General features: G+C 38.5%; 1 protein-coding gene across 4 annotated transcripts in view; it reads left to right on the top strand.

Moving 5' to 3' along the window:
• Positions 1 to 298: 298 nt before the first annotated feature.
• Positions 299 to 21,301, top strand: part of CAMSAP2 (calmodulin regulated spectrin associated protein family member 2) — an 80,149-nt gene continuing 59,146 nt past the window's right edge. For 2 of the 4 annotated variants that reach the window (XM_066555276.1, XM_066555274.1), the window contains exons 1-2: positions 299 to 740; positions 13,139 to 13,398. In XM_066555276.1, the coding sequence (XP_066411373.1) occupies positions 602 to 740; positions 13,139 to 13,398 (399 nt within the window). In that variant the 5' untranslated portion in view covers positions 299 to 601. The remainder of the gene's footprint in view (positions 741 to 13,138; positions 13,399 to 21,301) is intronic. The other 2 variants (XM_066555277.1, XM_066555275.1) reach the window with 1 other exon arrangement.

Raw genomic sequence — 21,301 nt, 5'->3', positions numbered from 1 at the left:
GCCGCGGGTGGAGAACCGCAGCGGCATCGCCGAGCGGCGCGGGCAGCGGGGGCCGGCCGGGGGGCGCCGGGGCCGCCGGGCAGCGTTGGGGAGCCGGCTCTGCTCCCGGCCCGCAGAGGCCGCCGCTGGGGCTTTGCGGGGCCGTGCGGCGTTTTGGGGCCGGACCCCGGCGTTTTGACATCCCGGCGCTGGGAAGGGCCGCGTCCCGGCCTGCGGTGGCTGCGGGGGCCCTGCCGGCGGCTCCCGCCCCGGGCCGGGGGACTGGCGGCCGCCTGGGGAGCCCAGCCCTGGCCGCAGGGTCTCCCCAGGGAACGCGGGGCCGGGGCCGCCGGGGGCATTTTTTCGGAGGCGGAGGGACGGCGGCGTGAGTGAATTGAGACAAAGAGCGAGGAGGAGGAGGAGGAAGAAGAGGACACTCGGACTCGGCTACATTCCTGTGCAGAGAAAGGCGGGAGGCGGTGTTAGCCCTTTACGGACAGCTGGGTCCGGCGCTGCTCTCAGCTGCTGTCGGCGTATTTACAGCCGGCTCTCCCGGCCGTGGGAGGAGGAGGACGGAGAAACAACCATGTAAGTTCCCACTTGCCGGGAGTCCTGTGAGAAGATGGGGGATGCTGCAGACGCCAAGGAGATGAGGAAGACTTTCATTGTTCCTGCCATCAAACCCTTTGACCATTATGATTTCTCCCGAGCGAAAATCGCCTGTAATCTGGCCTGGCTGGTGGCCAAAGCCTTTGGGACAGGTAGGTGGCGTCTCCTTCTTCCCTTTCTTTGATGCTGGTTCCTGCTTGGTTGCTTCGCTACTGAGGACGTGCGAGCCATTCCCTGAGGAGCTGAGAAGGGGGGAGATGTGTGGGAAATGCTTTTGGTCTGTTCCCTTTCCCTAAGATCTCTTACCCCTTGTGAGGTTTTTTGTTTTTCTTTTGTTTTTCCTTAATTACACTTAGTCTTTTTGGAGTAGCCCCACTGTTTCCATCAGCAAGTAAATTTTGTGTATTGGCGCTCATATTGTTTTGCTTGAGTGAATCGATCTCTGTAAATGGTATTTTATTTATTAGTCTGGTTACACTTCTACAATGTGAAAAAACCCCAGCAATCTGCGTTCGTCTGTCATCTTGAAATTTTTCCTGGTATTGCTTAGGAGCAGAATTGGGTGCTAGCAATGGAAATGGGTTCTGACATGTGTGACAGTAGCCTGAAGCCATTTGAGTGGTTCAGCAATAAGAAAGGTTTCAGGGAAAAGAGCATTTAGTGCCAGGTTTTGGCCTGCACAATACAGAAGGCTCTCCTTGTCTTAAGTGTAAATGGAATCGATTTGTAATGCCTCCAAAAGACACCAGTGCTCTGTCGTTGAAAACCTTGGACCTTGAGAAATACCAGACCTATTATTCTGTGCCTGAAATATTATTGGGCCTTGAGGAATACCAGACTTGCAGAGGTCTTCTGAGGGAAGCATTTTGAAAATTTACCAAGCTGGGGGGTTTTTGTTTGGGTTTTGTTTGTTTGTTTTGGAATTTTTTTAGGGTTTTTTAAAATTAATTATTTTAGCTTTTTGGGAGTTGTTTGCTTATTGTTTGTGGGTTTTGGCTTTAGTATAGCTGTAGTATTGTAATAATTTAATATTCTGTTCACTAAAAATAATGGGGTTTTTGAAAGGTGAGGTAGATATCAACAATCATTGCTTTTGCCCTTGTTTTTTTTCATAAAATAACAGGAAAAGGTACCTCCTTATGGAGTATTGCACCTTTTACATTTAGGGCCAAGGTGCTGTTATGTATTAGCCAGGGTTAGGATGTATTTAGCATGTCTTTGTGGGACACGCTTCTGGGAACTCATAATATTTGATGCAATGCTTCCAAAAAGCCACTTTTAAAGTGCTTGAATCTAGTGAATTTCAGTGAGTGCATCACTTCAAAAAGAAAGAAAAGATCAAAATATTGTTTCCAAATAAAGATTTGTCAATAAAGTATACTTGCTTTTCTTTGTGAAATCTGCACAAATAATATTTTGATATATGGCTTTATTAGCTATGCAGGTACGAGAGGTAAAACAGTAGAGAAAATTCTTGGAAGGACCTAATTGAACATTTTCAGAGATCATTATATTTTTAGGTAGCTTGGTTCCATAGGGTTTACTCATAGGATTCCGAGTGTACAATGCTTGTGCAATTATATAACCTTGCCTTCTAACCTGAAAACTTTTTTCTACTGGAGTTTGACAGATTCCCAACCCATGGTTGAAATGTCTTGGTTCATACTGGTTGAGTTTCTATTGGATGTGTAAAGCCACTTGCAGGGTACTTTTCTGCTACTTTTCTATAAAAGTGGGATCCTAACCAAATTCCTTTACTCTTTCCTTTAATGACTGGGGTTGTTCTGAGATGCTCAAATGAAAATGATTAGAGGGAATAATTGCTCCATCTGCTCTCTAAACAGTGCAGTAATGTAACAGAAGGAAGAGAGGTAAGCACACACATTTGTAGTGTGTGGTCCCAGTTCATTGTAGTGTTTCTGGTCCCAGTTCTTCCACTTGGTTAATGTAACTAGAAATGTCAAAGAAAAGTTTGGCTGAAGTAGGGAAAGACAGTATACAGGACTTGCATGTCTGCAGTACAAATGCTTCCTTTATACTTGGAGGGAAACAGAAGAACTGACCTTCACCTTTTCCAAGAAGGAAGGAAGTTTGGGTTTGTTAAATTATTTTAGTTCTTGGGAATAAATCACAGCCTCAGTCATGTCTTCTAACTATTGCAATATACATTTGTACAGAGAAACACAAAGGATGATTAGTGTGTTTATGGGTGCCACATTTTATTTCTTTTTTTTATGCTTGAAGTACTGAAGTTCCCTAAGCCTGCAGGGGAAGGTGAAGGGTTTTTCCCTATGAAACAAAGTAATGCAGCTCAGTTTCATTAAGGAAAAGCATAGGTTGTTACAATCATGTATCCATTAAAGAAATCACAATCTTTATGTATCAAAGGGGTACATGCTTCAGTGGATGGCTTTCACAGTCTTGAAACCATATTTCAATCCACAATCAGAGATGCGGATACAGCTTGACTATGTGTTGTGGATCTGCTATTGGAAAAGACTTGAAATAGGTACTGTTCATTAGCATTAGTAATGACTTCTGGTGTTTCATTGATACCTGGGTCCAAAAACTGAGAGAAAAATTGTCTCTTGCTATTGTCCTTGGTCAAACTGCAAGTGTAGAGTTTGACCCACAACACAGGCAGGTCAAAAGAAGTTGTCCTATTAGTGAGGTGTCATAGGAGAGTAAGAATGCATTAACAGTCATGTTGAAGGCATCTTGTATGAAGAATTGTTTAAGAAATACTAATTGAAGAAAGAATTAATATTTAAGTGTTGAGGGTGTGTAGGATTTTATATCAGTGTTAGGACATGTCAGATTAAATGTTTTGTAATAATCAAATTGTTTAAGTGACACAACTTGCAGTAACTGAAAGGGAGAAAATTAACAAGTGTGAAGTATAAAAGGGGGAATGTTTGACTTTAGAAATTAAATCTGCAAATACTTAATTTCAGCCTTGTCTGCCAATGCTGGCAGTTAACTTTTTCAGTATAGAAAAATTTCTTCCTAAAGAACTGGGTGAACTGTATAGACACTGTAACCTTCAACTTAAAAGTATGAGGGGACTTACTTCATAGGAATGAGTTGGAAAAAGTCTTGATGTTGTGGTAGTCTGTGCTCTTTTTATTTCTAAAGGACCAGAAGTGTGTTTCACTATTTTGGAATGTGAAGTTTTTGCCTTCTCAGTCTGCTATAGTAATAGAAAATGTGCCTGAAAAATTTGTTATTCATCCATGCTCCTAAAGACAGGCTGAGCTAAATATACATCATTCATGACAGATGTTTGTTTAGCCTGTTTTTTGAAAATCACTAATTATAGACTTTCAATGGTATGTCTTTTAGTCAGTTTGGACCTTATTTATTTTTAGATGTTTGAGCAGAATCTTGATGTCTTTTGCTATGTTGTTAAGCCATTACTTGCCCTCTTCCTGGTGCTTTTGAGAATGGTGGGCACGTTACGTTTTTCTAACCTCTTTCATACAATAAAAGCAATGTCTGTTATACTGCTTCGACAAAACAGACTTTTTTTCTTTTTGGTAGGTCAAACTTTTTTTGCTCTCTGTGTTTATTAGGGGTTTGGGGTTGGTTTTTTTTTTTTTTTTGCTTGGTTGTTTTTTTGTATAATTTTTTCCTGTGGTTGGTTTACATGAGCTCTGTACTTAAATCTAGATCTGTTGGTCCAGCTAGACCATATACAAGGTAAATTTGAAAAATTATTTCATGTTTCCAACCTATAATACTCTGATTTATTCACTAAAATATGATGTTTGCCATTTCTGCCTCAGCCTAGAATTGTTGACTCATGCAGTCTGTGATTCACTGTAGCTCTCTATCTTTCTCTGCAGAGCTGCTGCCTACTCAGTTGTTCCCATCTTATAATTGTACTGTTGTAGGTTCCTGCTTTGCAGCTATACTTACATAACTGCATCCTATTTTCAAACCACTCCTTCCACTTATCAAAATTATCTTGAATTATAATTTTGTCCTCCAAAGTGCTCCCAATCCTTCTGTAGCTTGGAATCGCTTCTCTACAACCTTGTCTAGTGTGAAGAAAGATGTGAGCTCTTGAACCTGGAAGTACATGTTCTTCCCATTTGGTGGGGGACATCTGATTACTCTTGGAAAATAGTTTTTCAAGCAGCTTTTCATCCAATTTTTAGTTACAAAGCTAAGAGTATATCTGTGTCTGATTTTCAGAAAAATATGGGAACACTTTTAAATCAAGTAAAAGCTGTTGCTCCTTTACTATCCATACAATATATTATTCTGTTTCAGTAATACGTTATACTGATTAGCATGAGTTCTTTTGTTTTGTTTTGGTTTTTTTTGGACAGGAATATACTAAAAGCAAAATAAAAGCTGCAAATTCTGGGCAATTGTCCTAAACATTTTTGTGTTTTCTGAAGTAAAAATTAGATAGTCTGTGTACCTTTTAACCTTGAATTTCACATTAAATGTATCCTTTATAGGTGTTTGAAGCAATAGATTACAATTGCATCATCTGCAAGTAAATATTACCCAAGAAACCTAAAAATAGCTTTCTCCTGATGATTAATGTTTTCAGAACTGGTATGTGGCTACTTACTGCTCTTTGCCCGTGTTGCCAGCGGAACCATGAAGGGAGGAAATGAACACTGTGTCTCTGACAGAAACAAGTTGTAGCTAAATACTCTCATCTGTTGGATGTTGCAGGCCAGAGCAAATTTTAATCTTTTTCTAGCGGAAATAATTTCTTCACTTGTATTCAGTCTGGCAGTAGCAAAACCTTGTAGAAGGGTTTGGAGTTCAAAAACAAATGTTTGAGATTCTTGTGAGAATTTTTTTATATAGATTTCATTACCTCTCTGAAATAGTTGCTGACAAATTGATACTTCAGTTGGTCCTACTACAATCAGTGGATTAGACAGATCATCTACTGAGATGTTTTAATTGGAAGGTGGTTGTATCACTCCTTTCTGTAGAGCACAGTTGTAATGTAGTTTGAGTGTAGATCACTTTTTTTGAAGTAAATACATAAAATTGTATGAACTTCTGGATCTGTTATGTTTGACAGAGTCCTCTGAAGTTGTACTGTGCCTGTACAAATGTAAAGGAAGGTGATCAGTAAGGGGACAGTTGCAGGCTTGCAGTTGACAATGGACCTCCTTCGGGGTATGGAATCTGTTCTTTCAATAGCTCAGTGCCTTTGAGCCTGTTTGCCTTTACCACTGTGAGTGCTTGTCTGCAGAATGTAACAGATCTGACAGAGGCTGTAGCCAAATGCTCACTGATTTCAGGTGATGAGATGAAATATATTTCTTCTCCCTATGCCTGGTTTCTCTTTATATTTTTTGAACCACCATTGCAGTTACTACTGAAAATATAGTTTAAAATTTTCCCTTTCACCCTATGATTTAGGGTCATCTGTTGTGTTACTCGAGTGACTCCATATTTGAAGGTGGCTCTCATTCAACCTTGAAGAGTATTTGTATGCTGTTGATCAGGAATGTGTCACTTTTTCAATAAGATGTTAAGTAATTTCCATTCTACAGTTAGCACAACTGGATACAGTTCCAGTCCTGAAATTAGTAACTTTTAATACTTGCTCTGCTAAAGAGCAGAATGATTGTTTTTGCTGATCATTCTGGAAAATGAAGATGGAAGTGAAAAATTCTCAAGACTTCATAAGAAAAGTAGAGCAAGTTCTTCCTCCTCCCCCTTCCTTTTTATTTTGTGCAATTGGACAATACATTATTACTGCATCAGGTGGTAATAATAAACATTTCTGCTACAGAATTGAAATGTAATATTTGAAATCTATTTGCCAAATGTAAGATTTGTATAGTTCTAGCTGTTTCCTACACATTTTCTTTTATTCAGTTAAAAGCAGTCTTACACTAAGAGAACCTGCAAGCCAAACACCTAAGAAGATGTGTTCATTCACATCTATCTACTTATGGCTGGCAAAAAGTTTTCTTTGGCTTAATGAAGTCTCGTAATAAGTTCAAGAAGTGTTTATCTCTAATTTTCTGAACCAGCTTTTTCCCTACTCAATAGGATATTTAAATCATGACTTGTCTATAATAGTCAGCAAGGTGCTAGCTGGGTGAGATAGGATTATAATTATAGTATTATCTTTACATTTCTCATAACTTGCCTCTCCCAAAAATAAGTTCTAAAGGCATTTATGTTAATGAAAATTGATCCCCTTATTGGCAGGATTAATTCTAAGTAATTATTTTGTTTATTAAAACCTGAATCAATACACAGGTTTTAGTAAATTGGGTGCTAATCTTCCCATTTTAATAAGAAATGCCAGTACCAGACACATTCTTTAGGTTTTGTGAGGAGCACTTCCTGTTGTGCTGCTGAAGGCAGTATATTGGATGGGATAGCCACTTACTGTGACAATTAATAAAGCATTTCTTTTGTGATTTGCAGTGTTCAAAGAACAACTGAAGTCTGGTTAGGCTATGAAAGTAGAGCTGTGCATGTTTTTTTCTTGAATGCTTTGGGGTTGGTTTGTGTTTGGGTTTTGGGGGATTCTTTAGGATTTTGTTTGGGTTTTGTTTTTTTAATTGTTTTAGTTTGAGGGTTTTTTGTTTGTTTATTTTTGTTTGTTTCCTTTTTTGAATGAGGAATCCCTTTTAAGTGCAGAACAGCTGTTGAAGCAGTGGATAATGGTCTGTTTTTGTAGCATCTAGAGGCAGGAGGGTAAGATCTGTTTATTCGTAGTACTTCTGTGATGCTAAATTCAAGAATCTCTTGAGTTCATCTTAGCAAGGTGGACAAAGCTAAGAATGGTTAAGCTGAGGCTGAGTGTGCCATGAATTGGGTGTTGACCTTTTAGATACTTGTCTCTAGACAGAAGTATACATACAGCCTGCTAGCCAAGAACAATGGAAGAGGCAGATTGATTCAACAAACCAAAAAATAAAAATTATTTTGTAATCTCTACTCTCTCATTTTGTTTTCTGCTTCCTGATTAAAAGTCTTGTTTCTTGATAGTGTCTCCAAAATAAAATAGTAAATTGAAATGTCTCCCTCTTCTATTGAGTCCACTAAAAAAAATTCAACAGCAGTTAAATAATATAATTCTGTCTTCTCTGACCTGTTTTCAATTCTTGGACTCTTGACTTCTGTGCAAGCTCTGCTGTCTTGTGCCCAGCTTGTGAATATGGCGCCAGAATCCTCGCTGGCAAGTGGAGTCTGAATGAGGTAACTTGACACGGTCACTTCCTGGCAAAAGCACACCTTAGCTGACCTGCAGAAAACCAGCAAGTCCATTAAGATTTGGCATACATTCACCTACTGGTTTGCACTAGGAGGTGGTTAAAGGTATTAGAATTTTCATTAAATAATTCTTATTATATCTCAGTCTTCTACAAATATTTTTTTCTTATTGTCTTTGTGCACTGACATCAGTAACCTGTAGAGAGGAAGTTTTCTAGAGTGAGGCTTAATGTGGCCTTGTGGCTCCCAAAAGTGATGGCATCATTTAATTAGAAAGCCCATGGCAAAATATTTTAAATTGTTTTATTGTCCTCAGGAATTAAAAAAAGCAAAACAAACAACATGGAGACCTTGTTGACAAAGACTTCTAAGCTTTTGGACATTCTTAAAGCAAGCATTCATAAATCTGAAACTGTTCACTGCTATAAAGTTGAAAAACTCAATAGTTGTGTAAAGGATTGTATTCATCTCTGTGGAAGCATGGAAACTTTACAAAAAACCAATTTGTTTTTAAAGAAAATGTAGACTTTTCATGTTAACACAAGCCGTTTTTTCCAAAGAACAAATTCATACTGTCTTCCAAGGAGTAATTCATGCCTATCTGAGCAGGGAGGTTTTCTTATAAAGCAACTTTTAAAGGTAAATTCAGTAGTGTTATGCATGAATTAATTTTAGACCATTCCTTTCCTTTAAAATGGTCTGTTGAAATGGAAAATTAAGTTGCATTTCTGTCTCACAGTGGGGAGTGTTCTGGTTTTGTCTGGAATAGAGTGAATGTTCTTGCTGGTAGCTGGGCTGTGTTTTGGATTCAGAGTGAGTGCACTGTTGATAACACTCTGGTGTTTCAGTGGTTGCTCACTGTGCTCTCTCTAAGTCAAGGACTCCTCTGTGCCCCGTGCCAGCCAGGAGGTGCAGGAGGAGCTGGGAGGGAGCGTGGCCAGGACAGCTGAGCTGAGCTGGCCCCAGGGACACTGCAAACCATGGCTGCTGTGCCCAGCATGGGCTGGGGGAGCTGCCTGGGAGGGGCTGAGAGCTGCTTGGGAATGGGCTGTCTCTATTTCCCTTCCATTGTTATTATTGTTATAATGTTTTACTTTATTTCAGTTATTAAACTGTTTTTATCTCAGCCTGCAGGATCTACCTTTTTCCAGCTTTCCTCCCTATCCTCCCATCCCAGCAGGGAGAGTGGGGTAAAGAGCAAGCAGCTGGGCAACTTAGTTAGAACTAGGGTTAAACCACAACAGGGAGCAATGATTATCCTGCATTTGCTTTAAAGCTTTGAATAAGCTCTTACTTTTTTGATTTTTTTTTCTTCTCTAAAAAGAGCATCTGCAGGACTTTTCATTCATTGATCATTTACGAAAAATCACCTGAAGATACATTGACTACTTTTTTGAAGTTAGCTTGGTGGTTAAATTTTAGTTACAGACTTGGGCTAATGTGGTATTATTTCTTTTTTGTTCTTTTCTCTGTGTCTTGAACTTGCCCATTAGCTTCATTTATTCTCTTCATAGTACAATATTTACAAATTTCAAAATGTCAAAATGATTTCCAAAGCTGTGGTCCTGCTCACAATTCTAGGAAAAAATAGGGTGGTCATCTAGCTCAGCTTCCTTCTCCAGGAAGGGCCAGCCTCAAAGTTAGCGGAGATTTCTCAGGGCCTTGTTTTGAAAGTCCCTGTGGATGGCAGTTTCACAGCTGGCTCCCCAGGCAGCCTGCACCCATGCTTTTGGTTTCTTGAAAAGCTTTTCCCTTGCATGAGCCCACGAGCCCTGCCTTTATCCAGGTGCGTGTTCCAAGGCCTGTTGGTGCTGGCAGAGTGCGGGAAGATCCTGCCTCTTGTCTCCAGCACTGTCCCCAGTCTCCTGGTGTCACCTGCACTGCTGGTGTTCAGCACTCAGTGTCCCCATACACCCCTCTGACATAATTAGCAGGCATTTCAAGGTCAGATGGTATTTTATGGCAATATGTGCAACAAGGTATTTCTTTTAAAATGGGTCATTTGCCTCAGAGTTTAATCCTGAATGAGTCTTCTTTGTCAGCTGGGCAAAGGAAGACTGGTAAAATGCACGCATTGCAGATTAGTGTTAAGATTCTTCTCTGCCTAGCAGGGCCTGTTTAACAATCTCTAGTCCTGACAGAATTGTTAATAAAGGCTTTTGACCCTGCTGATTGTGCTGGTAATCTGCTGAGAACTGGATGGAGCCTTGAAATTCCCTGCCACAGGACTCCAGAGGCAGCACATGCCAATTCTGGAAGGACTTCTACTCTGAGATAGTTTTCTGTGTCTGTTACCTATCTGCTGTGGGGGTTTTTGTTTCCTTTTTAAACTCTAACATAAGAGCACAGCTTGAATCTTCTATCAAGAGCTATTCTGATATCAAACAGTTTAATATATGTTATGAAGTGGGGGAAAGTGCCATGTTTCTGCCTGTGCAGAGGGAAGTCTGACAGGAATTTTTGTAAAGAATTCTGATCTTGTTGCACTAGAGATTTCTTGTTTGTATGCTTTCACATTTTTTATACATTCAGAATATGCCTGTAGCCACAGCTTCTCTTCCTAACCCTTTGTTTCCTTATTTGATTTTTCTAATTAATTTTTTCTGGTTTTATTTTTATGAAGACCAATAAGTTTCTTTTCCAGATTTATTTTTGCGTACACCAATGAAGTAAAAGAAATGGCATACATGTCATTCTGTCTTTTTCTATATTTTCAGAAGCAGAACTAAGCTTTATAAATAATTCCATTTGCCTTTGCTAGTTATCATGTTGATTTTGGTTTTTTAAGCTGTATTGAGTTTTTAATTATGAAATCCCAGCAGTGGATGTCATTCTTTAATGATAAATGTATTTATTGCATCTTGTCACTTTCTTATGTGCTTCAGTGATACAGAAGAACAGAATTAACAGGCATTGGGTTTGTTATTTACTGTCTTGAGATTTCTCTTCTGGCTCAAATTTTCAGGCTTGAAATCTGTCTTTGTCTTCAGTGAATCTGAACCACAGAGTATGTGACTTCTGTTTGAGTGGAGCTAAGTACTCCTGCCTCAAGAGGGTTTTTTCATATAGGAATGAGGTTTTTTTAAGTCTTCTAAGAAATGACAAATGGCTTTATTTGTTATTGAAATTCTCATCTGCTTCAAAACAGGGGTGTGTGGATTTTGGTTTGGGTTTTTATTTGGTTGGTTGGGTTGGGTTTTTTTTGTGGGGTTTTTTGTCTCTTTCAAAAGCAAAATCTGCTGCCTGTGCATTGTGAGATATTTACAAAAAAATGTTTTCTAATCCTCTCTAGCTTGAAAAAGTAGCATAAAGATGCTTTAAGAGTTGGCGTTTGGAATTGTAGAGGATAAAGTCCTGATGAGAATTGAGCTCCTGATACTGGAGATGGATCATTAGGGACTTCAGAAATAACAAGTTTAATATTTAAATAGAGTGTAGTCAAACAGGGAAAAGAAAGAAGGTCAGGTAGAATTAAGACAGATGAAAACAATACCTGGGGAAGCAGGTATCTAGCAGCTCTGAGATCCTCAGTTAGAAATGCTTTGTGTTGGACTGGATGACTCTGGATCATCATCTGCATCATAGTCAGCAGGTGAAGCTGGGAAGTGGAAGAGAAGATGGAAATATCTCCTGACACCAGTAGATATTTTTGTTAGCAGTTTTATTATCATCTTGTAAAAAAATAGGGCTTTTTTACAAGATGATAATAAAAGGCATTAGATTTGTGTTTTAAAGGGCAGAGTAGTTGTGCTGATGGTATATTTTGATCTGTATTCTAAAGCAAAGCTGTCAGTTTTCTTGCCAAATTTAGGCTCAGGGTTTAAGCAAATGACAAACTATGTCTCTTTCCCTTGATACTCTGAATTGGCAAAAGAAGCAGCAATATCTTACCCTTTCCTACCACCCTTCCAGCATTTAAAACATGTGTTAATATTTCTTTCACTTTTTGCACTCTGCAAAGCGTGTCTTCCCTCACAACTAGAAGGCAGCTGGCACCTTGCAGAGCCCATCATGGAAGCACATAAACTGCAATAGAATATGTATGAGGAAGAAGATAATCTGTCATTATCTTGTGATGGCATGTTCTGTTTTTTCTCTCTCTTCTCCTGCTCCACCCTTGCTGGGCTGTTTACTCCAGACTGATTCAAACCTTGTCTGTGTAGCCATTTATCCAGCTGAAGGCAAAGGGAATAGAAACTTGAGTTGCATCACTGCTTTCCTACACACTTATTTTTTCTTCTAGCAATTAAATAGGGTTTTTGCATTTGGACTCAGGAAAAGAATCACATGCTCTTTATCCCATAAATGTTGTTGGCTTAACTAATTTTACAACAATAGAGAATGAAATTCTTCCAGGAGGAAAACGAAGCATCTTGCAGTGTGTATGGCTGAAAATCTGAAAGTTATTTTCCACTTGACTCATGATTTAATTTAATTTCATCTAATACCATATTTAATTAATTTATAGTTGCTACATTTGTGGTAGACAATTATAGTCTGCCTGTATTGTGTTACGTACAGTCTTTGAAAAAATTGTTGATTGTCTTGGAATGCTAATTTTAGAGTTAAAAATCTCAGCATAGATTTGACAAAATCTTGTGTAGCTTTCTGTGGGTGCTAAGCCAGCTCACTGAAAAAGGATTAAAACCAGAATTTTAAGGGAAGTCAGTAACACAACAAGGCCAATAAGAACTCAGTATTTTGTCAGAAAGAAAGTGATAATATTTTTTATTCTTTTTCCATTCTTCTAATTTCAGTCAAAAGCCCATATATTTATACTTAACTGCTGAATTGTCATCATTCTGTGACGTGTGACCTTTGAAATAAACAGTATAGTAATCAAATTCTCCTGCATATACAGAAACTAGAAGGCTGCTTTTTGTCTTGAAGTTTTCTGTGCTGAAACAAAATGTTTCAGTTCTATTTTGTTATTGTAATAGAGTCCAGGGTTTGTGTTTAAGTGGGTGTTGTTCTGCCTTTATATGTCTGACCTATATAATATCATGCCAAAGGAGATGGGAATGTTTGGGCATGTATTTGGAGAAGCCAAGAAATTTTAATGTAATGATGATGTAAACCACAGGTTCGTGTTCTGTTGTGGCCTTTGCAATGTGAGGCACTTTGAATTTTTCTCAAGTTTCTATTTATAGTTCAAATATTACCTTTGTATGAAATTTTTCCCAGAATTTTATAACATAATTGCTGATATAGGGTAAGCTTACTCCCCTTGGGTAAGCTTTCTTTAACATAATTTTGAGTTGACATATAGTTTTAAAAAAACCCCCTAACAGTCTAACTGTCCTTTCTGATACTGACTTGTGCTCTGTGTGTTTTGTAGAGAATGTTCCAGAAGAGCTCCGAGAGCCCTTTTACACAGACCAGTATGACCAGGAGCACATTAAACCACCTGTTGTGAACTTGCTGCTGTCTGCCGAGCTCTACTGTCGTGCTGGGAGCCTTATTCTCAAGAGTGATGCTGCAAAACCACTTCTAGGTCATGATGCTGTTATACAAGCCCTGGCACAAAAAGGCCTTTATGTCACTGACCAAGAAAAGTTGGTGACCGAACGAGATCTCCACAAAAAACCAATTCAGATGGTGAGTGTTCCAAGCTTGTGTGTTGCATCTCTTCTCTCCATCTGTGCACTCCCAGTACCTACAGATCTGTCTTTTAAAATGCATCATTATGTTGAAGTATTTTTCACAGGAGTTCAATGGGATTCACTACTGGGAAGTTTATAATTGTTTTGGTTTTTTTCTGTGTCATTAGCTGTCAGTGCAGGTGTATTTCTTCTGTATTAATGCTAGAATACACCTATCTTCCTACTTAGTTAAAATATTACATTTTTAAATATAGCAGTAACAATATGATCACTTGGATTTCAGTTTTACAGCACTGACTGTAAGTGAATATTTCTGTGTTGGAAAAGTTTGAAAACATTATTCTTGGGCAGAAATCTTTGGTTAAAATCTTGAAAACAAAGTTTTAATGGCAGACAATTCAGCCTAATAACATTGAAGAGTCACCTGTTGCACATTAAGTCAATGTAAAACACACAACAAAAAATAGGTCTTTGCTTTCTATAACTGCTAATTAAAACATTAGTTCAAGTGATGAATGATTCTATTAGTAAGCTCCTAAGTCATAGTGTTTCTGCTTTGTTTGGAACTGAGTTATAAAAAATTACCTGTAAAAAGGATGTCTACATATGTTTGTTTAGCAAATCGCAGTATGATAGAATAAGATGCTAATTCACTTAATTAAATGAAATATTTTAAATGTTCACCTTTTTATAGTTGTATTTAATATAGAGAATAAATTAAGTAAACAAAGTATTTGTGGCCAGTGACCTGTAGCTGCCTCTAGAATGAAGGTATGTGGAAATGAGTATAGCTATGGTGATCTTAAAGGTGTTTTCCAATCTAAATAATTCTATGTTTCAAGTGATGAAAAAATTTGCAGGATACTTGCAATACTTGTGGGTAGTTAGGAGTGTTCCTAATGTTCACAGAAGTCAAAGCATTTAAGAAACAAACTTTTTGACTGTTTATGTTTTTGCAGAACTTAATTCTGTTCTTGCTTCTGAAGGAAAATAAGGTTAATGACTTGCATTTATGAGCCTCTGGTTACTCCATTTGATTCTTTTTATGAGATCCCTGTCTAGAGTAGTTGTAAGAGTCATTTCTTCCCAGAGTTCTTAGTTGAAAAAAAATGTGTCAGTATTACCTAGTTTGGTTTGCTGATGTTTGATTTAGTAATTCATATTGCTTAAAATGCATTTCAGTAGTAATTTTCTATTTCCCCCGTGCCTGTGGGGCTGTTTGTGTGTTCTCCCAAGTATTGTTTAGGTATAGTCAGCAGGAAGTTATTGACACATGAGCATCATAAGAGTTATGTCCCCAGGTTCCTGCTGTGCCCAGGGCACTGGTCCCCACTCCAGTACTAGTAACAGATGGGTGCACTGTTGCTCTTGTCAGTTCACAGGCAGCTGGACTGTGACAAGGACAGGGAACACAACTGGCTTGGGCAGAAACACAGCCTTGTCCAAAACAACTGCTACCAAAGAAATGGCTGTGAAGGTGTAGTGTCCATCCTAACGTCCCAAGCCCAGGAGTTTTACTTTGTCAAACCATGCTCTTGTTCCTATGCAAGTTCCTAGCAGCAGCATTATATTTTAATTGGAAAGCCTCAGCCCTTTTTCTTATTATACTATTAGTAAAGTTGGCAGAGAACTTCAAATCTGGCTGTTGCAGTATTGACAGTCTTTTCCCTTGATGCCTTCCAATACTCTTTCCTATTATTCCATATGTCAGTTTCTACAAGTCTTACAAATTTAAATGTATATCCTGTTTTAGAGCATGGAATATTTTTTCTTTTTCAATTATGTAGAACAGAAAGTTTTCCTTTGTAATTAACACATATGTTCCTCTAGTAGACCAGATTGTGTTAAACCCATGTAAAATGTACTTCTGAATAATTTAATAGAACATGGTATGGTTGTCATTCCCTTTGCTAGCCTGTCTTCCCCAGGAATAGGGGAAAGATGTTAGTGGATATTTCTTGTTACCTTCTCAGATGTACTGTAATTTCTCTAGCTGAAAAGGGGTGAGTTAAAATGGAACTATGGCAAGAGATTGGAGTATGGAATGTTTTAATTTTGCATGTGTATTATAACGTGTGTAGCTGTGGCCAACAGACTTGGAATTCCTTGGGCTGGATGTTTGCACAGTGACGTCTGTGGGGATTAATTGTTGACTTAGTTCCCATGTGACTCTTTAATGAAGCAGGCATTTTGGTCTTCTCTCTCTCTTTGGTGGAACTTTTCTTGGAAGCACCTTACATATTTAAGTCCGCAAAGTGTAGCAAATGGATGTGCTGCTTTTGCTGGGGTCAGGATAAATGGCACTTGGCTCGTCAGTCCCAGCTGACTTGGCTGCATTAGTATCTAACTGGAGAGGCTGCAGAGGCTGTGTTTGTGTTTCTGTGTGTGTGTACATACATAGGGGTATGCATGTATACAAATCAGTGCCCTGGTGGAATGGGGCAGGAAAGAGGCACTGGTGAAATTAACCCATGGCAGCAAAGGCTTCTGTTAAAGCCTCCCCTGTGTGGTCTGATTCATTCTTTTACTCTTTCTCATGTTTGGTTTGTTCACATCTCCTATTTCATCTCTGGTGAGACCAAAAGCTGGGTTATTCAGTGGTATCTCAGTTTCTGTTCTCCATGTATTGCAAGATATTAAAACTTAATTCTATGTTTATTTTTGTTAACTCTGTGTTTCATAGGATCATCCTGTTTTTAATTCTTGTAGGGGAGCAAAAGAACCAAATAGCATGTTCTTTCTCTTCTGGTTGAAATGTGTATGGTCTTGGCTCTGCTCTGCTAGACTTCAAAGAGAGCAGAAATAGTCTGGAGCTTGGAACTGAAAGTGTTGAACCAAGAACCAGAGTATTTTTCTCCTGGAAATTATACTTCTGTATGAAAGGAATTATCTGATGTTTCAAAAGTTTACGGAAGCTATGCTGTAAAAAACTTTGCAAAGATATTTATGTCAGTTGGCAAGTTCCAATTGCGTTAAAAAAAAAAAAAATCTGTCTTCAGCAGGCATCCCCATATGGAAATGTGAGATTTTTTTGACCTGCTATAGAAATCAGAAATAGCATAAGAATTCAGCATGATTCTGATAATAATGCAATAGTTTTCTAATGCTCATGCATAGATCAGTATTCAAGTGAAGCTTAACTTTGTTTTCCTATGCTGATTTATTTTTAAAAATTTTGTATTTCCTTCATAAGCCAAACTGACTTAAAGCATCAAATATCAGATACACAAGAGGAAGGCAATTTGGATTTTTAAAATATTTTTTCTCATATAAGCATTGGATCTCTTTGTTTTAAAAATACATATATTGCAGGATGAGTCAGAGGAGACTTTTATACAAATTTATGCATTACAATAAGAATTTTGTATTAACTGAGTAATTTCTTTTCCATGTCAAATCATTTTACAAGAATTCTGATTTTTAATCAGGCTGGTCACTCGGTATTCATATGGTCTCTTTCAATTTGCTTCAAGTGCAGGGAAGAATAAGCAGATTCAGAGAGGAATTAAGAAATGCTTTCTTTCCCTCAAGTCCCTGCAATGCACTTCTGCCATGTGGGGAAAGGAATAAAAAAATCAGCATCTCAGTTCACTTTGCAGGGAAACTGAAGTTGCATAACTACCCCAGCAGTGGACTTCTGTCCCTAATGTGACAGGGCCAAAATGATCTGATTTTCTAGCTTGAGGAGTAGTAATGTCAAATCTTGGATACTTGTTTAAAACCAGTGTTGTTAGGGAGTGTAGAGATTTAGTAATATTACAGACTGTTACCAAATTTGCCTCAGAAAAATCTATTTGCCTAAGCTTATTATTGTATATTGATGAAACATTCTTAGCTGACTACAAAAAATAGTTATTAACCTGTAAGACATTTGAAAATATTTAGTTCTTAAATAAAATTTAGTGACTTAAAAAAGGTTAGTGAATACCCTGTGTATAAATATCCAAGAAAGTATGCCATACAATTTTTTTTATATTTTCAGTGTGGGAAAGTATAAAAGCCATGCTAAGCCTAGTATAATCAAAAAGCATTACTTTTGTCAAGAGTTGAATTCTCAATTCAGAAAAATAGTGTTGCAAGAAAGTCAACCAGCTAAGCAGCTAGTTTAAACTTACACCCATGTATGATTACTGTCATTAATCAAGTAACTCCTAAATCCTTCATAAAATTCTACAATTTTCAGCCAAGATGGAAAGGGAATGAGAGGCTTCTGCAAAACCCCAGCAGTAAGTCCATAATAGCTGGTAGGAATCAAATTTGCTGCTTTCTTAATTCTGAGCTATTATTTGTGTGTATGGGCTTTAAATATAAAAAGTAGTGTGCTGTCCTGCAAGTTGTATATCCATTTAGCTGCAAATTGCCTTCCTCCTTGAAGACACCTTGTGAGGAAGTCTGGCAGTAATTTCTCTGTAGCAGTTTGTGAATCTGGACTGTAACTGAGGTGTAATTAGGTGTTCCTGTATTAGCTGGTTAGTAGTCATCAGGACTGCATGTTTGGGGCAAACACCTGTATTTCTTCCAGTCACTGCTCTCGTGGTTTGCACTGTGGGGGTGTTTCAGAGAGCACAAATGCAGTTTTTTTGAGCATGTAACCTGGAAGTTGGGCTCTAGGATCACACCTATGGTAGCCCACTTGCCAAGCCCATTTCTCAGGACTGGAGCACAGCTGGCTGAAGTGAATCCCCTGAGGAGGGAGCAGAGGTGAGTCCAGGGACCTTTGCACCAGTTTTGCTTTTCTGTTGTGCAGAACTGATTGCGGAGTTAATCCAAGCCAGCGAAACTGCTGTGGAAGGCAGGAGGAGTGGGGATTGATAGTGCTAGGTGTGTATGTACCCACAGCCAGAACCTGGCTCTCTTTCTGGTTGAGATAACAGACAGGAAGTGGTTAACTCATCCTGCAATCCAGACTTTTGGTCTCCCTGGCAGACTGCATTCACTGGAAATGACAGTGCCTTTCATCAGCACTGTGTTTCTCCCTGAGGAAGGGCTGCAGCAGCTCACCTGGTTACTTGCAGCTACATGCTGCAGTGTCTGCACTCCCAGGCTGTACAGCCCCTTTAACTCTGCTCTGGAAAGCAGCACAACATGTACTGAGCACTTCACAGAACAAAGATGTGGTTTCTGCCCTGAAGATTTTTTTTTTCTGGTTTTAGGCATGATGCAACAAGTTTCCATTCCATGCTATTGTAAATTAGTTATTAGATGAAGACATATAAAAAGAATTTGCAGTTACTTGACTTGAACCCATAGTTACCATAATTTGTTAGTTAAAGCACCAGATTCTAACTGCCTTGTGGTATATCTTTGATAGTAGTATGTTTCATAGAAGATTAAAATAATAAGCAAATATAGTGGTGAAATAGAACCTGAGTTCATTGAGTCTGATGTGCAGTGTAGAACCAGTCTGCTGGGGGTTTGGGCTGGGAAAATATAATCTTTAGAAGTTCCATATTTTTTGTTCCATTTCTGGTCTCATCTCTTCACATGCATTCGTCATAAGGTTCTCATTTGCTTGAAAATAGGGATCCAGTATTTTTGCTGGATTTCCTGTGTCAAATACACCATCCCACTCCAGTCAGCACTGCACTAACACCTGTTTGCCACAGCAGTGTTGTACCAGGCTCCCTCACACACAGGGTGCCAGTTCACTCTGGCCACAGGAACTGCTGCAGCTCTCCCAGAGTTCATTCTGCACGTACCATTTTAACACAGGACTTAATGTCCTATTAGCTTTTTTTCAAGCAATTTTTGTTGACTCATAGCCTGGGTATTTTGTTTTGCTTGCTGCTTGTATTTAATTATGTTTTTCTTGTGTGTAGAAAATGCTTTTTTTGTGTGTCTTGGGATGTTTTCTGCAGTATGTTTGTCTAGAATTTAGTGAGTGCCAAACATGGAGGTTATCAATGTGAGTTATAGTAGGGTTTGTTGTACGTCTGTGTATCAGTATGAGAAATTTGTGGAAGACTTAGATAACCACAAAGGCCTCTGCAACATTCTTTGGGTTTTCATGGAATGCTCTCTCTTCAGCTTGTGCACCAAGTGTGGCAACTAATGTGAAAGGTAGCAAAGCTATTGACACCAAAATTGTCTATAAAGAATACAAGGAGGGATGCTTTCCTGGTCCTTTTCAGCAGCTCTAATGCCAGAAACTCTAAGGCTTTCTACGATTTCTCTAGATTTAATTTTAGTTGTTGTTGTGCTGTGTGTGTATGTGTTTTTGGTTTTTTTTTAATCCAGCATCCTTAATTTCAGTACAAAAATCTTGGTAGTGTTTTGGTCTTAGGGTTCCAGCACTGTAGCTGGCATTTCAAACTTGGATTACTAAGAATTCTTGCCTAGAAGGTAACTAAATCTGATTGTTCTTTTTAAGAGTTCTTGTAGGGTTTATTTCAGTTGGGCAGAGCTATTGAATAAACTATGCTCCTTGTATTGCCTTGAAAGTGCCTTCTCAGAACCACCATAAAATCCCTGATGGATACAGATGTTTACAGAGCTGTCCTTATATTGGCCTTTGCCTGTTGAAAGTAGTAGGAAATATTTAGAAATAGCAGCACATCATGCTTAGTCTAATGTAAAATTGTGGTAACTACATTTAATCTTTTACTAAAATGAGGCGAGAATATTGCAATATGTCTTCCAAATGAGATACATGATCTACTAAATCAAACTGCTGCTTTTGGAATAATGACAGGAAATTAAATGAACCTCAGGTGAAGGTAATACCTCCCAAAGTCAAGCCTCATGCCTCTCATGAGAAGATAATGCAATGCATTGTTATTTTCTGTTGTCTGTCTTGTTCACTTCCTTGCAAAATAGTTGTTCTTCTGCCTTGAACAAACTCAAGTTTGGAATCAAAGAGCTTCTGATTGTGTTCTAAGTTATTATTCCATCTTGTGGTGCTTTCAACCTGCGGGGGAGGGAGAGGTGGAGAAGAAGGGGGTGATGGTGGTGATTTAATTTAAAAAACCCAAAACAACCACCTAAGAGCATACCAAAATCCACTCCTGAAGCACAAAAAGAAAACCAGTTAAAAGGAGGAATAAATTATGAACGAAATATGTAATGAATTAAGCCCATAAAGAATGCCAGATACCATGTATAAAATGCTTTCTAAAAAGGTCAGGAAGTATTTTCATTAACCTTGAAAGAAGGTCTATTTTGTTAAACACAGTTTAAGAATATTTTCTTCCTGTTTCAATAGCACAGTGGTTTGGCTTTTGGCTGTTGGTTTGCTGCTGTGAACTTTCTTTGTATCTTTAAATATGTGAAAAGGTTTATTTAAATAAATGTTTAGGAATGGTCTTACTTCTGCTGGGTTAAGTATATTTTGGAGCACACTAAATGAGCTATTAGGAAAAGATGTATCTGTGAATTGTTTTACAGACTACCTAGAAGGAATTTCTTCATCAGTTTGTTTGAATCATGGTAAGGAAGAGAAATCCCTTATACTGGCTAGCACAAAGCTAAAAATCTTCCATGGTTGTAGCAGGCAGTTGAAGAGCCCTGCTTTCTTCCTATTATGGAAAATAGTGAGCAGCTTTTAGCAGGAGGTGTGGGTCAGTCATGTAAACATAAGGAGAGCTTCGCTACCAGCTCTCTGTAGTACATACACACAGCAACAAGGGGACAAAACCACACTGACTGTTGAAGGAATACAGTTTGTACTCCCCAAAATGCAACAGCTGCTCCAGTCTAGTACAAAAGGACATTTTGAGTCTGCATTTGTTAATCTGCACACATAATCCTGGCAATCTGCCTGCCTTTATCAGCAGAGAACACACTCTGTCATCACAGTAGATGTATCATAACAAAATCTTTGTTCTCACAAACTCTATGGAATTTAACATTGAGATTTTCTTTTCCTGAAGTTGAATGGACAAAATATCTTAAGGTCTCCA

Source organism: Molothrus aeneus, chromosome 9, assembly GCF_037042795.1.
Source record: "Molothrus aeneus isolate 106 chromosome 9, BPBGC_Maene_1.0, whole genome shotgun sequence".
In the NCBI taxonomy this organism is placed as follows: domain Eukaryota; kingdom Metazoa; phylum Chordata; class Aves; order Passeriformes; family Icteridae; genus Molothrus; species Molothrus aeneus.
Note: the sequence above shows the minus strand (reverse complement) of the source record. Positions and strands in the feature narration are given on the sequence as shown.